Here is a 22147-nt window from a genome sequence, read left to right as displayed (position 1 = left end):
TTCACAATGCATGCAGTGCCGAGATGCAGCCAACACCTCTGGGTGGAGTGTCAGGTAAGGTGACAGGTGTGGAGGGTGTAGCTTCACCTCTGTCGCTCCAGGCAACAAGGTGGATTGAAGTGTGAGTGAGTCACCTGACCTGTCAGAGATTATTATTTTATTATCAGATACTGTTGATGGCGTATGCATGACTGGTGTTAATCATGAGACTAAACAATGGCAGAGGCAAAAAGAACTTTATGATTTTATTATTTTCTTTACAGACTGACTGAAAAGAACTTCACTTTAATGTTATAAACATTGACAAAAGTTGTTTGAACATACATACAATGCGTTATAATCTGCTTATAGTATTGTATAAGTATAGTTAGGACTCATAAATATCCCTAGTGTGTAATAACAACAATCATAACACATTATAAGGCATTTTATAATGATTTATAAGGTCAATAATACTTCATAATTGCTGGTCACTCAATTTTTTTTGCAAGGATCATAGTGTATTAATTATAATCTTTTTTTATAATACATTATTATCACTGTTATAATGCTTTATAATGTGATTATAAGTTACTATAAGTGGTCATTTTTTGCTTTAAGTAAAGTTAAAAGAATATTCTAATAAAAAAAAATACACACACATATATATATATATATATATATTGCTGAAAACTGTCATTATGAAATACAATTGATAACAATTGATAACATTTTCTATATATATATATATATATATATATATATATATATATATATATTTGAAATATTAAAATAAATAATTTATCAAATAAAATTGATAACATTTCTAAATTATTTCGTCTGTCACATTTTTAAAAATAAATCTGTGATAAAATCAAGCCCCATCACACAAAGCAGCCCTCTTTACTCAGCCTAAATCCTGCTACCTCTTTAAATCTCCCTTCTGATCCAAAAAAAGTTGCTCCTAGCAGCCAATCATGAAGTGGTGAGGCTCGAGAGGACAGACTCATATCAGACAGCGTCACTCTGCACTGACCTCTTCGTCTCTCCAGGATGCTCCTCTTCCTCTTCCTCAGCCTGCTCCTCTTCTTCTCTGAGAGCTTCTCCTCCATGGAGATGAACCAGACCTCCAAGCTGCTGGTGGAGAACGGAGGAGAGCAGTGTTCAGCCTGTGACTTCAGGGAGCACAGCAAGCAGATGAGGCTCCACAGCATCAAGACCCAGATCCTCAGCATCCTGCGGCTGGAACAGGCTCCCAACATCAGCCGGGACATGATCCGCCAGCTGCTGCCCAAAGCGCCTCCTCTGACCCAGCTGCTGGACCAGTACGACCCGAGAGTAGAGGACGAGGACCGGGCCACCACGGAGACCATCATCACCATGGCTACCAAGCGTAACTACCAAACCATACCAAATATTATATATATACTATATATACTATACTACTGTTCTAATGGAGAACCATCATCACCATGGCTACCAAACGTAATTACCAAACAAAAATATTCTATATATTTTCGTTTGTTTCAAATATTTATATTAAAGGTCCCATATCGTGGTCATTTTCAGGTTCATACATGTATTTTGTGTTTCTACTAGAACATGTTTAGATGCTTTAATGTTTAAAAAAACACTTTATTTTCCTCATACTATCAATAATACTGGCAATATATTGGGATATATTACGATACTGTGAGTAAGGCAATATATTGCGATTTTTTTAAAATCTAATTTTAGGAAAACTATCATAGTATAAATAACACTGCTATATGCATAAAATCTGAGCATAAAAAAGTATATGCAATCAGAATAGTAGGATCTGCATATCTTTGTAAATAAAGTAAAGTATTTCGTGAGTTAATCTATGCATGTAAACTATTAATTAGAATTCAATACAGGGTTTTTGAGAATTAATACAGTATCACAAAACACAATATTGCAATAATTTCATCCACCCCTAGTAAACACTGAGTCAGTGGTAACAGACAGTAGAAATATGGATCATGTAACCTTAATCACTGACTATTTTTAATTTAGAAATTTCTTTTTAAAACTAATATTTCTTAAAGGTCCCATATCGTGCTCATTTCCAGGTTCATACTTGTATTTTGTGTTTCTACTAGAACATGTTTACATGCTTTAATGTTTAAAAAAAACTTTATTTTCCTCATACTGTCTACCCTCTGTCTGAAACGCTCCGTTTTAGCTCATTTCAACGGAATTGCAACAGAATTGCGTTGCTAGGCAACAGTTTGGGTCCATGTGTACTTCCTGTCAGCTGATGTTATTTACATGCACTGCAGCAGGAAATAAACTGGGACACATTTAGAATGTTTACGTTTAAAACCCGCGCAATGGTCTAAATATTGTATAAATTGGGTTACATACAGCAAATTTCATGCTAATCTGTTCAGTAGTTTTGACAAACTGTTGGACAAACAGACCAGTTGATTACACAAAAGCCAAATGTTCAACCTGTTTGTATTAAACAGGATGATTTCACATTTGAATGATTTCTTCCAGCTGATCCGATCGCCCAGGACGAGTTGTCCTCCTGTTGCCTGTTCAGCCTCAGTCCGAAGATCCAACCCAAAAACATCCTCCGTGCTCAGCTGTGGGTTCACCTGCGGCCGGCCGACATCGTCACCACCGTCTTCCTGCAGATCTCCCGCCTCAAACCCGGGAAGGAGGGAAACAACACCCGAGTCAGAGTCCGCTCCCTGAAGATCGACACGGACGCCGGTGCCGGCTCCTGGCAGAGCATTGACATCAAGTCACTGCTGCAGGCTTGGCTGCGTCAACCAGAGACCAACTACGGGCTCGAGATCAACGCCTACGACTCCAGTGGAGGAGATCTGGCCGTCACCTCAGCAGAGCCCGGAGAGGAAGGACTGGTGAGTGAACCACAAATCATACGATATGATACGATACGATACGATATACGATACAGACATATTAACTTACACCTTCAAAGCACATGGACTCTGGAAGTTTACTAAAGATCGGATTTGGATCTTGGTTCTTTAAACGTTGGGATGAAGTTATCTTGAATAGCGGTGCTCTCATATTTTTAAAATAAAACCAACGTGAAGCTGACCTAAGTAGAGTGGAAAGCATAGTGCTGATCATGTATTTGCATGGCACCACGGCTACAGACAGAACTACGACATGTTGGTTGCAGGTGCTTTGTCTGTTGCATTGCCTACATGTATTTTGAATTCCTTTCCAGCAACCGTTCATCGAAGTGAAGATCCTCGACAACCCCAAGAGATCCCGCCGTGACTCGGGCCTCAACTGTGACGAGGAGTCTGCAGAGACCCGCTGCTGCCGCTACCCGCTCACCGTCGACTTCGAGGAGTTCGGCTGGGACTGGATCATCGCGCCCAAACGCTACCGGGCCAACTACTGCTCGGGGGAGTGCGAGTTCATGCACCTGCAGCAGTACCCACATGCACACCTGGTGAACAAGGCCAACCCACGGGGCACAGCGGGGCCCTGCTGCACGCCCACCAAGATGTCACCCATCAACATGCTCTACTTCAACCGCAAGGAGCAAATCATCTACGGAAAGATCCCATCCATGGTGGTCGACCACTGCGGCTGCTCCTGAGGAAGCCGCGGCGTCTGCAGGACATATAGAAGCTTTGTTTTCAGCAAAAGTGAAGAAAAAAAAATCAATATTTTGTTAAAAATCTATCCCATCTATGAAAGAGATGCAAGGAGTATTCTCAAGGACAGGACTCCTATTTTTAGTTTCATACTTTGTGCTTTTATCCAACTACAACAATTAGATATCAGACTAAACATTATAGAAAGAAGTTATTCTGAAGGAACAACTAAAGATCAGAAAAGCACAACGGAGATCTCAGAAGTTCTTAATCTAAACTTCTAGACTGTGAAAAGTGGTGGCAGTATATCGGGATGACAAGTAAGGTTTGCAGTAAACAAGCAAGAACAATGGTGGAACGTTTTGAAGAGAAACACATAGAGTCACTTTTTCTTCACTATAAAGTAACTTTGTCAGAAGTATCACCATGTTCAGTTATCGGCATTTTTATGTTGTGCAAAACCTGATTTTTTTCAATGACTGTCCCCTAGTGGGTGAACTTTTTAATCCTCCTGGCAATGAGAACGATGCAATGGTAAAAAGCATGAGTATAATTCATTAATGAATTAGATATGAAGTTGGCAAAATTGCATAATGCATATTCAAAAAAGATATATAGACTGACTCCTACTGCTTCCTGTCCTCCTGTCTTGTGAAAACGTGTTCTGATTTGAGCTTTGACAACAGCAAACCCTGCAGGGTGTCTTCCACGTGCGCCTTTATTTTGAAAAACATGAACCTACTGACTCTGAGCTGACCCAAAGCTTGTTTGCAAACTCCTCGCTGTGATCTGTTCTCGAGAAAGTTGTCAGCAATGTTCTTCCTTTGAGATGGCTGCCCCGTCTCCCCTTATGAGTGTATTTAATGAGTTGACGACCAGCACAAGGGAAAGTGATAGGATGAGAGACCTGTCAATCAAGGCAGACCTCCAATCAAATCTTAACCTGTACGATTTGTAGACCTGTAATCAAACAGTTCACAATTCTATTCTTCAGGCCTAAAGGTTGTCAGAAGATTTTCAAAGCTGATTTTTAATAATGTTTTCCTTCTTCTTCTTCTTTTCTGGCATTTTGCAATTTTTCTTCTCTGGTTTTATAGCTTGCAAGCACTATACATTTGCAGGAAAAAGAGACTGAAAGTGGCTGAAAGGTGATTTGTTGCACCTGTAACAACACCCACTGACACACCCTGGAGTAAACTTCTACAACACTGCAGCAGGATGAGAAGCTAAAACACTGAAGGTCAGCAAAAACAAGATTTTAGGTGGTGTAAAGTTGGTACAAGATACTGAAATAAAAGCTACGAACAAGTAAGTACAGAAAATCTTAATTATCCTGGTATGGACACAATCATTTTCCTGTGTAATAGAGTGAAGCTGCATCTAGTGGACATTAGACCGACTGCAGCTGACGGCACATACTGGATCATAGATAAAACTAATATTTGTATGCCGTGGGAAGCAATAATACTCTGATTTGCACGGCTCCACACCAAAGCCAGACCTCTGAACTCAAACTTTAACTCCAACCTTCCTTCGCTGGAGCAAAAAACTCAAGAAAATCAGCACCAGCTTTTATCTAGAGGTTGTTTCAGATCTAATCACTGAGTGGTAAAATAGTGTATAAACAGCCAGCAAAGTTTGGGATCCATCAGCCAATTACAATGTGAGGGCAGGAACTGTGATCTCAGAGGGAGGTTTGATCTGATATGAAGCTCAGTGCAGATGTCCTGACTGTTGTTGTGCATCACGGGGGTTTCTGACCCAAAACTCTTTGTACTGCTGCTGGAACGGAACGTCAACGAGTGACACACAGTTTCACGTCTGTGATTCTGCAGTGAACAAAATGTCCATCCAAGTTATTTGGTGCACGTTGGTTTGCTTTCCTGCAAAAACAAAAACAAAAAAAAGGGGTCAGGTCACTGAGCAGTTCTATCATATTTTTATTGTGTCATTATGTTCATCTCTATAAAAAGGGATTTTCTTTAGACAAGGTAAAATAATCCACTACAGGAAACAAAGAAACAAAGTTTGCATTGAAAAAAAAAAGCAGAAAAAAATAATTAATAATAATTAATTATTAATAATAATTATTATTCTTATTGTTTGTAGTAGTAGTATTATTATTATACTACTAATAATTATTATTATTATAATAACATATTATTATATGTATTGTATGTATCATATGTATATTATAAATTTTATTTTTAGAGCGCTTTTCATAAAAATAAACAACCTTAATTACACATTAAAAGCAGCTCACTGTTTAATTCATAAAGATTTATTTTGAAGGATGTAACAGGAAGTGTTGCTTGTATGAAATCATATTTTTATTGTGTCATTATGTTCATCTCTATAAAAAGTGATTTTCTTTAGATAAGGTAAAATAATCCACTACAGGAAACGAAGAAACAAAGTTTGCATTGGAAAAAAAGCAGAAAAAAATTAATAATAATAATTAATTAATAATAATTAAATAATAATAATTACATATTATTATTATTATACTAATAATAATAATTATTATAATTATTATAAATAATTAAATATTATTATTATTATTATTATTATTATTATAATTGTTATAATAATTATTATTATTGTTATTATACATTTTATTTATAGAGCGCTTTTCATCAAAAAAAACAACATTAATCACCATTACATAAGGTAAGATAAGATAAGGTAAACTAGATAAGGTAAAATAATCCACTACAGGAAACGAAGAAACAAAGTTCGCATTGAAAAAAATCCGAAAAAGATTTATAATAATAATTAATTAATAATAATTAATTATTTATGATAAGGATTATTATTATTATAATACTAATAATTATTATTATTATAATTATTATAAATAATTACATATTATTATTATTATAATTACGATTATAATAATAATAATTATTATTATTATACATCTAATTTAATAATAATGTCTTATACAGTCTTTAATGTACATTTTTAGATAATAATTTAGTCTTTAATGTAAATTTTTGCATATTTTTAGACTATAATTTACATATATATATATATATAATAGTATAATTATATAATTTAATTTAATTTAGTATAATAACATAATTTACATACTGTACATAATCCTTATCAGGTTATCAGGAAAACATTCATTTTGGGGGAAATATCCAGAAAAGTGTGTATTAACGCCCTCTTGTGGCCACGGTTGGTAACCGCAACTACATCAGTGTCAAGTTAGAGTTATTGCATACAAGCTATGATACTTCCGGTCATTATTCAAAATAAAAGTCTTATTATATATTACATTATACAACATACAAACCTCAGCAACATGATATCCAAGTAACATCATATTCAGTCTGTAACTATAACTGCGGTTTAATCAAGTTAGACGAATTACATAGAAGCTGTACTTCCGGTTGAATCCTTCAAAATAAAAGAGCAAGAGATGCAATACTAATAATTATTATTAGTATTATTATACATTTTATTTAATAATAATAATGAATGGATAATAATTAATTATTAATAATAAGTATTATTAGTAGTATTGTTATTATTATTATTATTATTATACTAATTATTATTATTTATTTATTTTATTATTATTATTATTATAAATAACTACATATAATTATCATTAGCATGAAGGCAGACTGAATATGATGTTACTTGGATATCATGTTGCTGAGGCTTTAGCTAGTTTACCGACTACTTTCCATTTAAATGTTACTTATATTACGGAAAGAAAGACTTTTATTTTGAATGATGACCGGACGTTGTATCAATGCAGTTGCAGTTACCAACCGTCGCCACAAGAGGGCGTTAAAACACATTTTCCGAATTATGTTATTTATAAATTTTTCTGATGTAGCTTGTTTGCCGAATACTTTCAAATATTACTTATATTACAACAAGGAAATAATCAGAGCTAATGTTAGAAGGTGGCTGGCTCGGCTAACTTAAACACGTCGTTCGCGTTGTTGCAGTGAGCCCTCAGGGCCACCGTAGGCCACTAATGTATTTTATAAGACTTTTATTTTGAATAATGACCGGAAGTATCATAGCTTGTATGCAATAACTCTAACTTGACACTGATGTAGTTGCGGTTACCAACCGTGGCCACAAGAGGGCGTTAATACACACTTTTCTGGATATTTCCCCCAAAATGAATGTTTTCCTGATAACCTGATAAGGATTATGTACACTATGTAAATTATGTTATTATACTAAATCAAATTAAATTATATTATTATACTATTATATACATATTATTATAACTGTAAATTATAATCTAAAAATGTACATTAAAGACTTTAAATTATAATCTAAAAATGTGCAAAAATGTGCATTAAAGACTGTAAATTATAGTCTAAAAATGTGCATTAAAGACTTTAAATTATAATCTAAAAATGTGCAAAAATGTGCATTAAAGACTGTAAATTATATAAAAAATGTACATTAAAGACTGTAAATTAAAGTCTAAAATGTGTAAAAACGTTTATTAAAGACTGTAAATTATTATCTAAAAATGTACATGAAAGACTCTAAATTATAGTCTAAAAATGTGCAAAAATGTGCATTAAAGACTGTAAATTATAATCTAAAAATGTGCATTAAAGACTGTAAATTATAGTCTAAAAATGTGCATTAAAGACTGTAAATTATAATCTAAAAATGTACATTAAAGACTTTAAATTATAGTCTAAAAATGTGCATCAAAGACTATAAATTATAATCTAAAAATGTGCATTAAAGACTGTAAATTATCTAAAAATGTACATTAAAGACTGTAAATTATAGTCTAAAAATGTACATTAAAGACTGTAAATTATAGTCTAAAAATGTGCATTAAAGACTGTAAATTATAATCTAAAAATGTGCAAAAATGTACATTAAAGACTGTAAATTATAGTCTAAAAATGTGTAAAAACGTTTATTAAAGACTGTAAATTATTAACTAAAAATGTACATTAAAGACTGTAAATTAGTCTAAAAATGTGCAAAAATGTGCATTAAAGACAGTAAATTATTATCTAAAAATATACATTAAAGACTGTAAATTATAGTCTAAAAATGTACATTAAAGACTGTAAATTATAGTCTAAAAATGTACATTAAAGACTGTAAATTATAGTCTAAAAATTTGCATCAAAGACTGTAAATTATAGTCTAAAAATGTGCATTAAAGATTGTAAATTATAATCTAAAAATATAAAGACTGTAAGAATTATAATCTTGATAACTATGGTTCTTCCACTTGTGATATAGCATATTATTATTATTATTGTTATTGGGGCCAAATCTGAAACACATGTATTATGTTTTATTATCTAACATTTTTTTCCAATCATGTGTTTTGAAAATAATTTTCTTATCTTATTTTGGTCAATGTAGTAATATGCAAACTGGTTATTTCATCATAGGTTTCAGTTTCAGAGTTGTAGGAGTTACTTTCTCTTTCTCTGAAAACACGTGGTTACTGTAAGCTCTTCTGATTAGTGGCTTTTCTCCCTGGGAAACTACATTATTTTGCTTTTAATCATATAAATAGTATTTTACATATAGTTTGACACACATAGAGTGTATGATAAAAAAAATTGTTTACACATGTTTATTCTTGATATTGTGCTCATATCACTAAATCTAAAAAAAACATACTGTGTATAGTTGTTATTATGGGGAGGATAGCTAACTGACAGAACAGCCGGTTTGCATCGTTCTGATTGGCTGTCAAAAGAAAAGGGGCGGGCCCATGTCGCAAAGCGTGAGCGATGATTGGCTGAGGCTATTTCCTGTACACTACAGTAGCAGCAGCTGCCTTGCAAACTGGTTGCACCATTTAGGAAAAACTTACTTTTTCGGTAATATATTGGACACTTTTCCTCAAAATACAAGGTAAGTTTGATCAATTAATGCTTCATGAAGTTACATAATGTATCTCAAATCAGCTATCTGTTCTTAATGAGAGAAAACTCTTCAAACAAGCTGAACTACTAAATTTAGCAGCTAGTTGAACTTGATAGTCTATAACGTTAAAAACGTCTGTTTAGCTAATTTCTTGTTTCACCAGGTGAATCAAACGTATGCCGAATTCACTAATGAACTATAACAATTTAGATTAAGTGTTGTATTTTTTGTTGTAACGTTAATATTTATTGCAATACAGAAGAAATCTTTAAAAAGTCACATTTCTGGACGGAGTCTGGTTCGCTAGAATCAGCCCTAAGGAGGGTTCAGGTGAGATCTCCACCCTGGGATAGTCTGATAGTTTTAGTCTGATAGTTTTAATTATTTATATCAGAATTTAACTTTTAAAGGTGTTTACTGAATCTGTCACCGCCCACCACTCATGTTAGTTAGGAAGTAATTAAGCGACCTGTCTCAGGTGTTTAGCTAATTTCAAGGTAACACCAGGTGAATCACACGTATGCCGAATTCACCAGTGAAAATATAACAATTTAGATTAAGTGTTATGTTTTTTGCTGTGACGCTGGTATTTATAGCAATACAGAAGAAATCCTTAAAAAGTCACATTTCTGGATGGAATTTGGTTCAGGTGAGATTTCCACTGTGGGATAGTCTGACACCAGAGGGAGTGATAGCAGTGGGGAAATCGAAACTTATGGACTTCTCCTCCTACACTCACCTTTGCCAACTTATATATATATATATATATATATATATATATAAAACAAATTATAATAATGTGATTTGAATAATATAAAATAAAATTTGATGCAGCAATAACCATCAATTTCATGTTTAATGAAGCAGTTGTAATATATTCATCTTTTTCAAATGCAAGAATGAGTCAAATCCATGTTCTTTTTCCTCCAGGATATTACTCATTTGTCTTCCTTTTTTTTGCACTCTAAAGTTTCAGATATTGCACTTTCCTGTTAACAGTGAATGCATCTTGAAACCAAAAGGAGAAGACACACATCCTATAATAATTATGGAGTCAGCATTTTCTAATTTCCCAGTTTCTTGCTCTGTAAACAAGCAGCTGGATTGGTGTAGTGAGTGAAGAGAGGAGCTGGATTCAAGCCTTTCACTCTGCTGAAGTGCCCTTGTGCAAAACATTGATTTCTTTCAAGCTCCAGAGCTCCCTGACCTTTGACCTCTGACCACACTGATTGCATTATTCATATATTCCGAAGGTCTTAAGACGACTGCAGCATAAACAAAAATACAAAATGTGTAACAGAAGCAACAGTAGTACTGCTCATAATCTGAATAAGAAATAGTACTCAGTTATAAACAATAAAAGTATTATTTTTGATGAGTTTTTATGCTTTGAAAAGGTTTATTCTTCAACTGTACATATTCAAGAGATCCTTATAAAAAAAAAAAATAATTTATGTTTTGTATTTATGGTTGAAAAACAAATATCTGATCATGGTCAGATTCTAATTTTTACCTGAACAAACCTAAAAGTTGGAACCCTGAATCCTCATGAAGCTGCTCTTGTTCAACAGAAGATGGCGCAGTGGTGCCAGCTCCAAATGCTGGACTGCAAATACCTGGAACAGGTGGACCAGCTGTATGATGACTCCTTCCCGATGGACATCAGACAGTACCTGAGCAGGTGGATCGAGAGCATCGACTGGTGAGAGCACAAACTTGAAAGTGATGGCTTGCTCTTTATAAGATCTTTTTATAATGTTTAAATAAAGTTTTACTTTACAAAAAGACACACCAATTTTGTATAAATATTGTTCCACATAGACAAGACATTTGAAGCGGTCAATTTATTAACCAATCATCAATTAATTAAGCGGATTAATCTGTAACGAAAATAAGCATTAGTTGCAGCCCTATTACAAAAACAGATCAAAACTTAATTTAAAAGTTGTCAAAGCGATTAATGAATATGTTTTATTATTTATAAATCTGCCTAACACTTTTTTCAATTAATTGATTATCTATAAAATAATCAGAAAATGGTAAATAAAGCGCTTATTTTCTTAGTCTTTAAATGTCTTGTTTTGTCAGACCAGCAGCCAAAAGCCCAAATATATTTAATTTAAATCAGAAGACGAATCAATAATCTGAGAACATTCTTTTTTTTGTTCGAAAAATGACGAAAAGCGAATAAATTATTTTCAAAATATCAATCGATTAATTGTTTAAGCTCTAGACTTTTTAAATGTTGCGTTTCTTAATGTAGGGATCTGTAATTAATTAGTATTTATGTAAATAAATACAAAAAGACTTATGAACGCGGGTCAAAAACACAAAAAAATAATCATTCAATTAATTAGTGACCTCTTTGAGAATGGGTTTTCACTGATTAACTCTAAGTTATCCAGGAAGATCGCTATTGCTATTCATAGTAGAAGATGCAGTTTAATTAAAGAAGATTATGTTAATTCAATGCCATTTTTGATGAATAGATACATTTATCACAGCAAAATGCCAGACCTCCTCTTTTGGACTCTACATCTTATAAACTAAACAATTAATTGGAAAAATAATTATTAGAAATAGTCATTGGTTGCATCTGTAGTAGTAGTGGTGTGTTCTCGGCCTCCTCAGGGACACGGTGGCGATTCAGGACTCTCTGGCCACCGTTCGGTTCCACGACCTCCTGGCTCAGCTGGACGACCAACACAGCCGCTTCGCCCTGGAGAACAACTTCCTGCTGCAGCACAACATCCGCAAGATCAAGAGGAACCTGCAGGTCCGAACCCAGCCGGAGCAGAGACTTTAACCTTTGTGTGGTGTGTAAGCTGTAATTTAAACACTTAAGTGTCTCTCTGCAGGATCGGTTCCAGGAAGATCCGGTCCACATGGCAATGATCATCTCCAGAAACCTGAAGGAGGAGCAGAAGATCCTGGCCAGTGCGAAGAGCGCCGAGGTAAGGCCCTGATCAGTGGAGAACGCGAGGCGCACCGCACTGCCTTTTTGTTGCCCGATCAGATGGAGCGTTTTTTTGTTTTTTTTTGCAGTTTGCTGCGTCTTTTTATTTTATATGTTGCTAGGCAACCACCAAATGACTGCTAACATCAAAGAGTAAGGAGACGAAACTGGTGTTTTTTGACAATAGCCGCTGCTGCCATTTTGGACTGAAAACGCTAATTATATTTATAATATTTTATTGTTCAACACAGATATAAAGAATAAAGATTCCAATAATAATAAATAAATATTAACTTTGGTTATAAATGGAGCAATTCTCTTACTATAAAGTTTCCCTCATGTCTGCAGCAGGAGGGTGAGGGGACGGTGTCGGCCATGGTGGTGGAGAAACAGAAGCTGGACAACAAAGTGAAGGAGATAAAAGACCGAGTCCAGGTAAAACAACATGGATTAATAAGTGATATGACACCATATTCACAGAGTTAAAGTGTGAAGACTGTTCTTTTTCTTCTTCTACTGTTAAAATGTCATTGAGTTTATTCTCAAATGTTGTTCAGGTGGCGGATCAGAACATTAAGAACCTGGAAGATCTGCAGGACGAGTACGACTTCAAAGTCAACACACTGAAGAACAGAGGTTGGTGTTGAAGGTGTTATTAGGTCTACAAGACGCCACAAGTTGGAAAGAGAAATAGTGTGCACGGGGGACGCTGTACATATTATATTCTGTGTTGTTTTCTCCAGTAAGAAATGATGCCGACGAGGCTAGTTTGTGAAGCTAAACTCTGGATTTATTTACGTTTGTGCAGAGAATGAACCGAACGGCATGACACCAAAGGAGCTGGAGAAGGAGAAGATGACGGTCGGGAGGATGTGCTTTGAGCTGAAAGCCAAACGACAGGTGAGCAAACGGAGATGCGTTGACTTTGTGAAGACGCTTGAAAAGATTGGCGAGAATTATGGAAAACACATGTTTTAAGGGAAGTTTTGGCTTCTTTTATAGAAACAGATGTAGATGTAGATCTAGATATACTGTAGATATAGATATAAAGATCTAAATGTAGATGTAGATGTAGATAGAGGTGGTTTTGGTTTCAGGCGTCCTGATGACTTGTCTGCCGTGTTTCTCAGGACGTGGTGATCCAGCTGACGGACCTCCTGAACGTTACTCAGCTGTTGCTGTCAGACCTGATCTCTGAGGAGCTGCCGGAGTGGAAGCAGCGGCAGCAGATCGCCTGTATCGGCGGTCCGCCCAACGCCTGCGTGGACCAGCTGCAGAACTGGTGAGACTTCCTGTCGACACACATCCTCCGAAAAACACACAAACAACAACAACAGAATCTTTCCTTCAATGACTGTATTAAACATCCTCTTCTCTTTATCCCTCCCTCCTTTTCTCCTCCTCCTCCTCCTCCTCCTCCTCCTCCTTCTCCCCCTTCTCCTCCTCCTCGTCCTGCAGGTTCACAGCAGTAGCGGAGAGTCTCCAGCAGGTCCGTCAGCACCTGAAGAAGCTGCAGGAGTTGGAGCAGAAGTTCACGTACGACAGCGACCCCATCACACAGAAGAAAGCTTACCTGGAGGCCCGAGCTCTGGACCTCCTCAAGAACCTCCTCTCCAAGTAAGGAACCTCTTACACACACACGTTATTGATCACCTTATTAATGATTTTCAATTAGGAAATTAATCTCATCCTGTTGTACGGCTCAAACTTAAAATATAATGTGTGTGTGTGTGTGTGTGTGTGTGTGTGTGTGTGTGTGCAGCTCTCTGGTTGTAGAGAGGCAGCCGTGCATGCCCACCCACCCACAGAGACCGCTGGTGCTGAAAACAGGCGTCCAGTTCACAGTGAAACTCCGGTAAGAAAAACTGAGCTTCATGTCTGACTGCTGAATGATGGATTATTAATTATTAATATTATTAATTACACCTGTGTTTCTGGATGAAAGGACAAAAACAAAGCAAATCCTCCTCCTTCTCCTCCTCTTCCCCCTCTCTCCTCCTCTCCATCTTCTATCAACGTCCTGTTTCAGTTGAAAGTCTTGTTTTTGTTTCAGGTTCCTGGTGAAGCTGCAGGAGTTTAACTACCAGCTCAAAGTCAAGGCCCTGTTTGATAAGTAAGCTGCGTTCAAGAGTTCACGTTAACCTGCGTGTGGTTGAACATGTTGTTTAATAATAAATCTTCTTCTGTTCCTCAGAGATGTGACGGAGAAGAAAGGGTACGTCTCAAATCCATTTACACACATTTCAGTATATATTTTATGTATTTTTATTGTATAGAGCTTATAAAGCTATTATTATTATTATTATTATTATTATTATTATTATTAATAATAATAACTAAAGAGAAGTTAGGACAATTTCAGGGGGGAAAAAGCTTTCGTTGGGCTCTAGAAAATATTTGAATTGCTCCTCATCCTGCTCCTCATATTTTTCCCTCCTCCTCCTCCTCCTCCCTTATATTCCTCCTTTTCATCATGTTCTTCCTCCTCATCCTGGTCCTACTTCCTTCTTCTCCTCCTCCCTTTCCAACTCCTCTTCTTCCTCCCTCTTCCTCCTCTCCATCTTCTTCCTCCTGCTCCTCCTCCCTTTCCAACTCCTCTCTCCTCCTCTCCATCTTCTTTTCCTCTTCCTCATATTCTTCCTTCCTCCTCGCTCCCATATTCCTCCTCCTCCTCCTCCTCTTATTTGAATGTAAATAAATGTTTAATAAATTACTGTTAACGACTCCTAATAAATTGACTTATTGATGTTGTGTCTATTTTCAGGTTTCGGAAGTTCAATATTTTGGGAACAAACACCAAAGTCATGAACATGGAGGAGTCGAACGGCAGCCTGGCAGCAGAGTTCAGACATCTGGTAAGACTTCTGTTTATTTTTAATCGACTTTTGCTGTTTTGTTTAAAAGCAGGAAACGTAGAATTTGAAAGCGGTAATTGTATAAAGAGTAAAAGTTGTTTGTGCTTTGATGAGGGGAGGTGCAGGCGGGTTAAACCTAAAAATAAACGGATGATGGAAACTTTTATGTAAAGCAAGTTTCTCTAACTTCTTCTTGTTCTTCACGCAGCAACTGAAAGAGCAGAAAGTCGCCGGCAACCGAACGAACGAGGTAAGAGCCTCAGTGATACTGCTGATACTGTTGAGAGAAATACTTGTTCTGGTTTTAATCCAAAATAGCAAGAATATTACATGATAAGGGGATAAAAGGAAGTTATTGCAAACATGGCAACCGAGCAAACGGCTTAAAATTAACAGCTTACAGGTATTCATAAAAAGTAAAATATCTCTCTGAGTTGCAGTATAAAGTACTTTATATAAAGTACTGTAATTAAGTACAATTTTGAAGTATTTTACTTGTTTAAATGTACTTAGTTACTTCCCACCGCTGGTTAAAGGGCAAATATATTTAACAAATAAAATCATCCACATATATCTTTGTTAAATGTACTCTAACATGAAGTGTGAAGAAAAATGTAATATTATAGATCATTTCTGGTCTCTTATTAATTATTTGTTAAATATTTAGTTTTCAAAAGTGGTTTCAAATGTTATGTATTTCTAATTTTTAGCCAATTTAGGCCTAAAAGAAGCATCAGTACAGAGTGTACACAACTCTAGTGTTTTTATGATTATTGCACAAGTTTCTCCACCCTTTCAGAATAAAACGTTACAGAGACATAAAACATCAGAAACAATGACAGCATGTTAAACAACACACAAGTTTTGCTCATGTGCAGAAAATGAGGAGGTGTTGCATTATTCCTTATTTGTTTCCTTCAGAGAGTTGTGGAGGTTTTGTGTGTGTTATAGTTTAGTGCGAGCTGAATATGTGTGTGTTTGTTCAGGGTCCTCTGATCGTCACAGAGGAGCTTCACTCGCTCAGCTTTGAGTCCGAGCTGCAGCTCAACCAGTCGGGACTCAACATCAAACTGGAGGTGAGATCAGACGACAGGAGTTGTTATTTACTCTGGATTTCTATGTGGGTTTGTTCATGATTTTATCCTGTTGTGTGTTGTTGTTGTAGGCCATGTCTCTGCCGGTTGTGGTCATCTCTAACGTCTGTCAGCTGCCCAGCGGCTGGGCCTCCATCCTCTGGTACAACATGCTGACCACAGAGCCCAAGGTGAGCACACACACACACACACACACACACAAAAGATAAGGTATGCATTGATTTAAAGCTCATCCAATAGATGGTCAGGGTCCTTCTCGACTATTGGCAAATATTGTCTTATCGCAGATACACAAGTGATTCAGGTGTTGCAGTCGCAGATTGACAGATTAGAAGTATCGAAAACAAAAATAAGAGAGCAATTAAAGTCAAAATTGCAAGTTTAATTGACAGTGGTGTGATTAGTAACAGCAAAGTCAGCTGTAAACAGCGTACACCAGACTAATATAAAACATGATTAAGCAATGATACTTAGTATTTGTCTGTATTAATCTAGAAGTATAATATAGTATGGGATATAATTAGGGCTGTCAATCGATTAAAATATTTAAAAGCAATTTTTTTATCTGTTCAAAATGTACCTTAAAGGGAGATTTGTCAAGTATTTAATACTCTTATCAACATGGGAGTGGGCAAATATAGTGCTTTATGCAAATCTTATGCATATTTATTATTGGAAATCAATTAACAACACAAAACAATGACAGATATTGTCCAGAAACCCTCACAGGTACTGCATTTAACATAAAGAATATGCTGAAATCATAACATGGCAAACTGCAGCCCAACAGGCAACAACAGCTGTCAGTGTGTCAGTGTGCTGACTTGAGTATGACTTGCCCCAAAACTGCATGTGATTATCATAAAGTGGGCATGTATGTAAAGGGGAGACTCGTGGGTACCCATAGAACCCATTTACATTCACATATCTGGAGGTCAGAGGTCAAGGGACCCCTTTGAAAATGGCCATGCCAGTTCTTCCTCGCCAAAATGTAGCGTACATTTGGAGCGTTATTTAGCCTCCTTCATGACGAGCTAATATATATATAAATATTGGTGTTAGCTTCAAAAGTTCAGGTATGTTTGACATGTTGTTATTTAAGTTTCTTCTTTTCTCTCGTCATCCTCAGAATCTGAAGTTCTTCCTCACCCCTCCGCTGGCGAAGTGGTCTCAGCTGTCCGAGATCCTCAGCTGGCAGTTCTCCTCCGCCACCAAGCGAGGCTTGAACCAGGAGCAGCTCAACATGCTGGCTGACAAGCTGCTTGGTAGGAAGCACACCTTTTTAAAGATGAACGCCTCTGATACCTGCAGATGTTTTACACCGTTAGGGCTCAGTGGAGGCCTTTGGCACAGAGGAATTAAGCGTGAATGTAAAACTTCAAATGTTTCTCTGCAGGAGCTAAAGCCCAGAGGAACCCAGAGGGACAAATCCCCTGGGTCAAGTTCTGCAAGGTGAGTCACAGTCTTTTTAAAAACTACAAAGAACGATTTCTGACTGAAATAATCAATTCACTATTTGCTGACAATAACATTATGAAAATAATCATTAACATTAAAAACATTCTTTTCTTCTTTCACATGGTTTTATTCTGTCAGGTTACTATTTTATTGTTCTCATTGTTGTTGTTTTTTACACTTCACCGTGTCTTTGCTAAAATAAACACCTTTTCTTTTGCCCAGCAGCAGAGTGCCAACGAGAAATCTTTTCCGTTCTGGTTGTGGATCGAAGGAATCCTGGATCTGATTAAAAGACACCTGCTTTCCCTCTGGAACGACGGGTGGGTGCTATTGAGATAAATGCAGTGGAGTACAAAGCATGAAAAGAAAAGACTCACGTAATGTACAAGTACCTCAAATGTGTACAGTACTTGAGTACTCAATGTACTGAGTTACATTCCAGCCCTGTTGTCATTCTGTTTGCAGCTCCATCTTGGGCTTCATCAGTAAGGAGAGGGAGAAGCATCTGCTGAGTGACAAGTGTCCTGGTACCTTCCTGCTCAGGTTCAGCGAGAGCAGCAGGGAGGGAGCGATCACCTTCACCTGGATCGAACACGACGTCCACGGTGACCACAAAGTCTCTCCTCAGCCACATAAAAACACCTCCAAATTTCAGCGATTCATTTATAGTTTTACAAATTCGTTCACTCTTTTTTGTCTGCGCAGAAATTAGTCAGAAAACAACACGAAAAGGCTACCCACCTGTTTGTTGTCTTTAACTTTCAGTCCCTAAAGGAAGTCACTAGTCCTGGTTAGTTAGCTACTAACTATTACTATACTACTAATATTACATCACAAAGATTTTTGGGCAATTTATAGCACAGTGTCAAATCCTTTATGTTGACTATTGTGTGATTTTTACATTCAAAATCAGACTGAAAAAGTGAATTAACGGCTTCTAAATACATTTGCTGGTCATACCATTTCACTCAAACAAGTTACTTGAAAGTTTGCAAGAAATGTACAACAATAGGAGATTTTAAAATCTTCACTTTTTAAAATAATAATAATAAATGTACTATTTATAAATTATTTATTATTTTATACAGCACATTTCAAACATCAAAGTGCTGTACAGCAAAAAACAAAATAAAATGAATAGAAACAATAACACAGGTGTTAAAGACGGAGGTCATCAGGGGCAAAATGTATCAATAAATAAGACCAATAAAACAGTACAATACATAAAAACAATGGTGTTAAAAATGATAAAAAGTAATTAAAAGCAAAATCATAAAAATAAGTGTCTTTTGGCCTTGAAGCTTATTTATAAATATGACCTTTTGTGTAGTTCTATTGCAGTTCTTAATACTATAAGTTAATCAATAAATTATAAAATGTCAGAAAATAGGGAAAATTCCTATTATAACTTCCCACAACCCAGGGTGTGTCTTCAAGCGTCTTGTTATGTCAGACCAAAAATCCAAAACACAAATATATTCGGCAAAGATCGGGGCATTTATAAATGGTTTCCTGTTATGTCTGAAAAAGGAAAGCATCAAATCAAATTTCACATCAACAATACTGATTGAACGTCTCTCTTAATGAACCCAGACAAGGCGCTCTTCCACTCCGTGGAGCCGTACACAAAGAAGGAGCTGTCCGCCGTCTCTCTGCCCGACATCATCCGCACCTACAAGGTGATGGCCGCCGAGAACATCCCGGAGAACCCGCTCCGCTTCCTCTACCCCAACATCCTAAAAGATAAGGCCTTCGGGAAGTACTACCCCAAACCCTCAGAGAGTAAGTCAGCAAACTCCAGTGGTGTAAAGTACAATTACTGTACTTATATATATAATATACTGTACTTTTCACTTCACATGTATTTGACAGCTGAAATTACTAGCTGAGGTAAATAACATTAATCAAACCTTCTTTTAATGCAATTCAATTAAAAAAAAACAATAATCATAATAATTTGCAGAACTCTTATATTTTGTATATTGTATAATTAAACACCATCAAATATTCACCACTTACACTTAATCTACCCAGTAACAATATACACATTTTTATACCAAACTCCATTCAATTTGTAACATTTTAATCTGTGTTCAACTGACTTCCAGCTCCAGAGCCCATGGACGTGGAGAATGGTCCAGAGAAGAGTGGCTACATGAAGACGGAGCTCATATCCGTCTCAGAAGTGTAAGCAGTATTTATGATAATTAATATGATTTTATATTTTATTAGTAACGGCTTGAACAGAGACAATATCAATGCTTTCTGTCCAGACATCCGTCGAGACTGCACGACAACATGATGCCGATGTCTCCTGACGACTATAAGGTTTTGTCGCAGTATGTCAGTCCCAGAGACATTGATGCTGTGGTGAGCACTGCTTTGTCCTATTAGTTAACACATTGCTGCTTTGCACTGCTGACTCAACCTTTAATGTAAGATCTTAACGTAAGGGCTACCCTACGACAAACATTTTGCGTTATCACACAACACAGTTATCACAGTAGGTAAATTAAAACACACACAAAGAGTACCCTGCATTTATAATGCTGTAAAATGAAATCTGAAGTTTTCTTTCTCCTTCTTAATTTCTCCTGTGATCTGACTGGGTCTTCTTTTTTTAAATAGATTTAAGCTGAGTTTATGTCTCTCTGTATGTCCAGCTGTAAATCTTGCTGTCTGTTTGTCGTCTTGCTCTGCTTTCAGACCAACAATCTGATTTCTGGATTTGGAGAGTTTGACGTTCAGGTAGATGCAGCTTTAATCTGTTGCATTAATCTGTTGGGATGTTGCACTTAAAGGGACTGTTTGTAACTTCTGATTCTTACCAACAGTCCCTTTAATACTGCTTCTAAGATACAGTTCTCAGCACAAGTTGCTTCACTTTGTGTCTCCGTACCTTTTTATTCCTCTTTCAGAAAAGAAAAATGGACTTAAATTTATTGAACAATCAAATAAGCTGTTGTCCTTCTCATCTTTTCTTCCCAGATGAGTGCAGAGTTTTCGGACCAAAACTGAGGGAGTTTCTTCACTTCATCCACGTCCTCATACTGTACTTTCTTCTTTCCTTCATATAAAACGCTCTTAGGGGACTTTGAAACTCTCAGATAATGGGATACAGGTACAGTAACCAATCCCCTAAAGCCCCATTTCAGGGTTCCTACGCTGTCTCAAAGTCCTGGGCTGAATTTCAGTCCCAGTCCACCCCTGCACAGAGCTGCCTCTCTACGCCTGTACGTCACAGGCAAAACAGCTCTGCCCCCCAAAGTGGAAGATGTTGGACAAGTCAAATATTGTCCAACTTTTCGCGTAGCAGTGTGGACTGGACGGCCACAATGGAGAAATGCAAGTTGTCCGAGGGGCTGGCTGGACAATCCCAAATATAAAGCCTGGCTGGCTAAGGATTCCAAGTAGGAAAAGAAAGATAGATACAAACTTTGTGTAAAATCATGGGGGAGGTGGCAATTGAAAGCCATATGCAAAGGCAAAAGCCCCGTTGTCATGTCACAGCATCCTCTGTACCAAGTCACGAAAATCGACCAAAATGTCTGGAAAATGTGTAGGAACCCTGCCATCTAGATATGGTCTGTCCATCGAGAATAAACGTCCTTAGATCTTGAACTTGCTTGTTTTTAAGTTTTCATCATCAAAGTAATCTCCCCTAGAGAAATAAATCCAGTCCAAATGGGGCTTATATAGAGCTTAGACATGATCTGTCACTTTAATTGTGTACATATATATTTCTTTTTATTAAATGTGAACTTTAAACTCCATAGTAATCCCAGTAAAACAGTGAAATTGAAGAATGTGATTCTGCATGCCTATATCATTTTTCTAGCAGAAACTGTGAGCTAAAATCGTGATTTGCATTCCTGTAGCACTTAAATGGAGATTTTTATTTAAGAAACTATCATTAGCTTTGGGTTTCACAAATGATGGGAGCTAATGCAGTTGAACTGTTCTATGACCGGATGTGTGTTAGTATAATTGGGGATTTTGAATGTCCATGTAGCTGAGACTGATATTTCATTATTAAACCCGCCTGGGTGAGTCATTTTGTGTGGCACTTATTTATTATTATTGTAGAGGTATGCTTTAAATTTACCAGAACAGTAAACGCACCTTAGTTTCACACAAAAAAAGTTTATTTTTCATTTATTCTGCAGGGCTTAAATCAGAAAATGTTCTTCACACCAGATATCTGATGAATCTTTCACAGTCTCACCAGGGATGTGATGACAGGCTGCAAACATTTGTGACAGGAAGCCGTCTTTGCTGTGCACTGTGCTGCTGCAGGATTCACATCTG

The 22147-nt window shown here is 36.5% G+C and overlaps 2 protein-coding genes across 9 annotated transcripts; both read left to right on the top strand.

Annotated features, from left to right (window-relative positions):
* The first annotated feature begins 994 nt into the window (after positions 1-994).
* LOC119483400 (growth/differentiation factor 8-like) lies at positions 995-4899 on the top strand. Of its 2 annotated transcripts, XR_005205664.1 has the most exons (4): positions 995-1372; positions 2503-2873; positions 3209-4532; positions 4685-4899. XR_005205664.1 is itself a non-coding variant. In XM_037761491.1 (3 exons), the coding sequence occupies exons 1-3, from the start codon at positions 1033-1035 to the stop codon at positions 3587-3589; spliced, it is 1092 nt and encodes a 363-aa protein (XP_037617419.1). In that variant the 5' UTR covers positions 995-1032; the 3' UTR covers positions 3590-4899. The 2 variants fall into 2 exon arrangements, 1 of the variants encoding a protein (XP_037617419.1); XM_037761491.1 differs by having other exon boundaries at positions 3209-4899.
* A 4428-nt stretch (positions 4900-9327) lies between these two features.
* On the top strand, positions 9328-21893 carry stat1a (signal transducer and activator of transcription 1a). Of its 7 annotated transcripts, none has more exons than XM_037761440.1 (25): positions 9328-9464; positions 11048-11178; positions 12108-12252; positions 12335-12430; positions 12784-12867; positions 12990-13068; positions 13241-13332; positions 13563-13714; positions 13891-14049; positions 14195-14287; positions 14486-14545; positions 14627-14647; positions 15197-15287; positions 15496-15537; positions 16274-16363; positions 16453-16551; positions 17511-17646; positions 17778-17833; positions 18062-18159; positions 18305-18444; positions 19433-19621; positions 19948-20026; positions 20113-20209; positions 20546-20587; positions 20828-21893. In XM_037761440.1, the coding sequence occupies exons 2-25, from the start codon at positions 11051-11053 to the stop codon at positions 20855-20857; spliced, it is 2298 nt and encodes a 765-aa protein (XP_037617368.1). In that variant the 5' UTR covers positions 9328-9464; positions 11048-11050; the 3' UTR covers positions 20858-21893. The 7 variants fall into 7 exon arrangements, with proteins under 7 accessions (XP_037617368.1, XP_037617365.1, XP_037617372.1 ...); XM_037761437.1 differs by having other exon boundaries at positions 12781-12867; XM_037761438.1 differs by having other exon boundaries at positions 9352-9464; positions 11051-11178; positions 12781-12867.
* Positions 21894-22147: the final 254 nt, after the last annotated feature.

Source organism: Sebastes umbrosus, chromosome 24, assembly GCF_015220745.1.
Source record: "Sebastes umbrosus isolate fSebUmb1 chromosome 24, fSebUmb1.pri, whole genome shotgun sequence".
In the NCBI taxonomy this organism is placed as follows: domain Eukaryota; kingdom Metazoa; phylum Chordata; class Actinopteri; order Perciformes; family Sebastidae; genus Sebastes; species Sebastes umbrosus.
Note: the sequence above shows the minus strand (reverse complement) of the source record. Positions and strands in the feature narration are given on the sequence as shown.

Coding starts and splice junctions, on each gene's coding strand:
- LOC119483400 (XM_037761491.1), top strand. CDS start 1,033: ATGCTCCTCTTCCTCTTCCTCAGCCTGCTCCTCTTCTTCTCTGAGAGC. Junction 1,373..2,502: donor CATCACCATGGCTACCAAGC/GTAACTACCAAA, acceptor GATTTCTTCCAG/CTGATCCGATCGCCCAGGAC. Junction 2,874..3,208: donor AGCCCGGAGAGGAAGGACTG/GTGAGTGAACCA, acceptor ATTCCTTTCCAG/CAACCGTTCATCGAAGTGAA.
- stat1a (XM_037761437.1), top strand. CDS start 11,051: ATGGCGCAGTGGTGCCAGCTCCAAATGCTGGACTGCAAATACCTGGAA. Junction 15,288..15,495: donor CAGCAGAGTTCAGACATCTG/GTAAGACTTCTG, acceptor TTCTTCACGCAG/CAACTGAAAGAGCAGAAAGT. Junction 15,538..16,273: donor CCGGCAACCGAACGAACGAG/GTAAGAGCCTCA, acceptor GTGTTTGTTCAG/GGTCCTCTGATCGTCACAGA.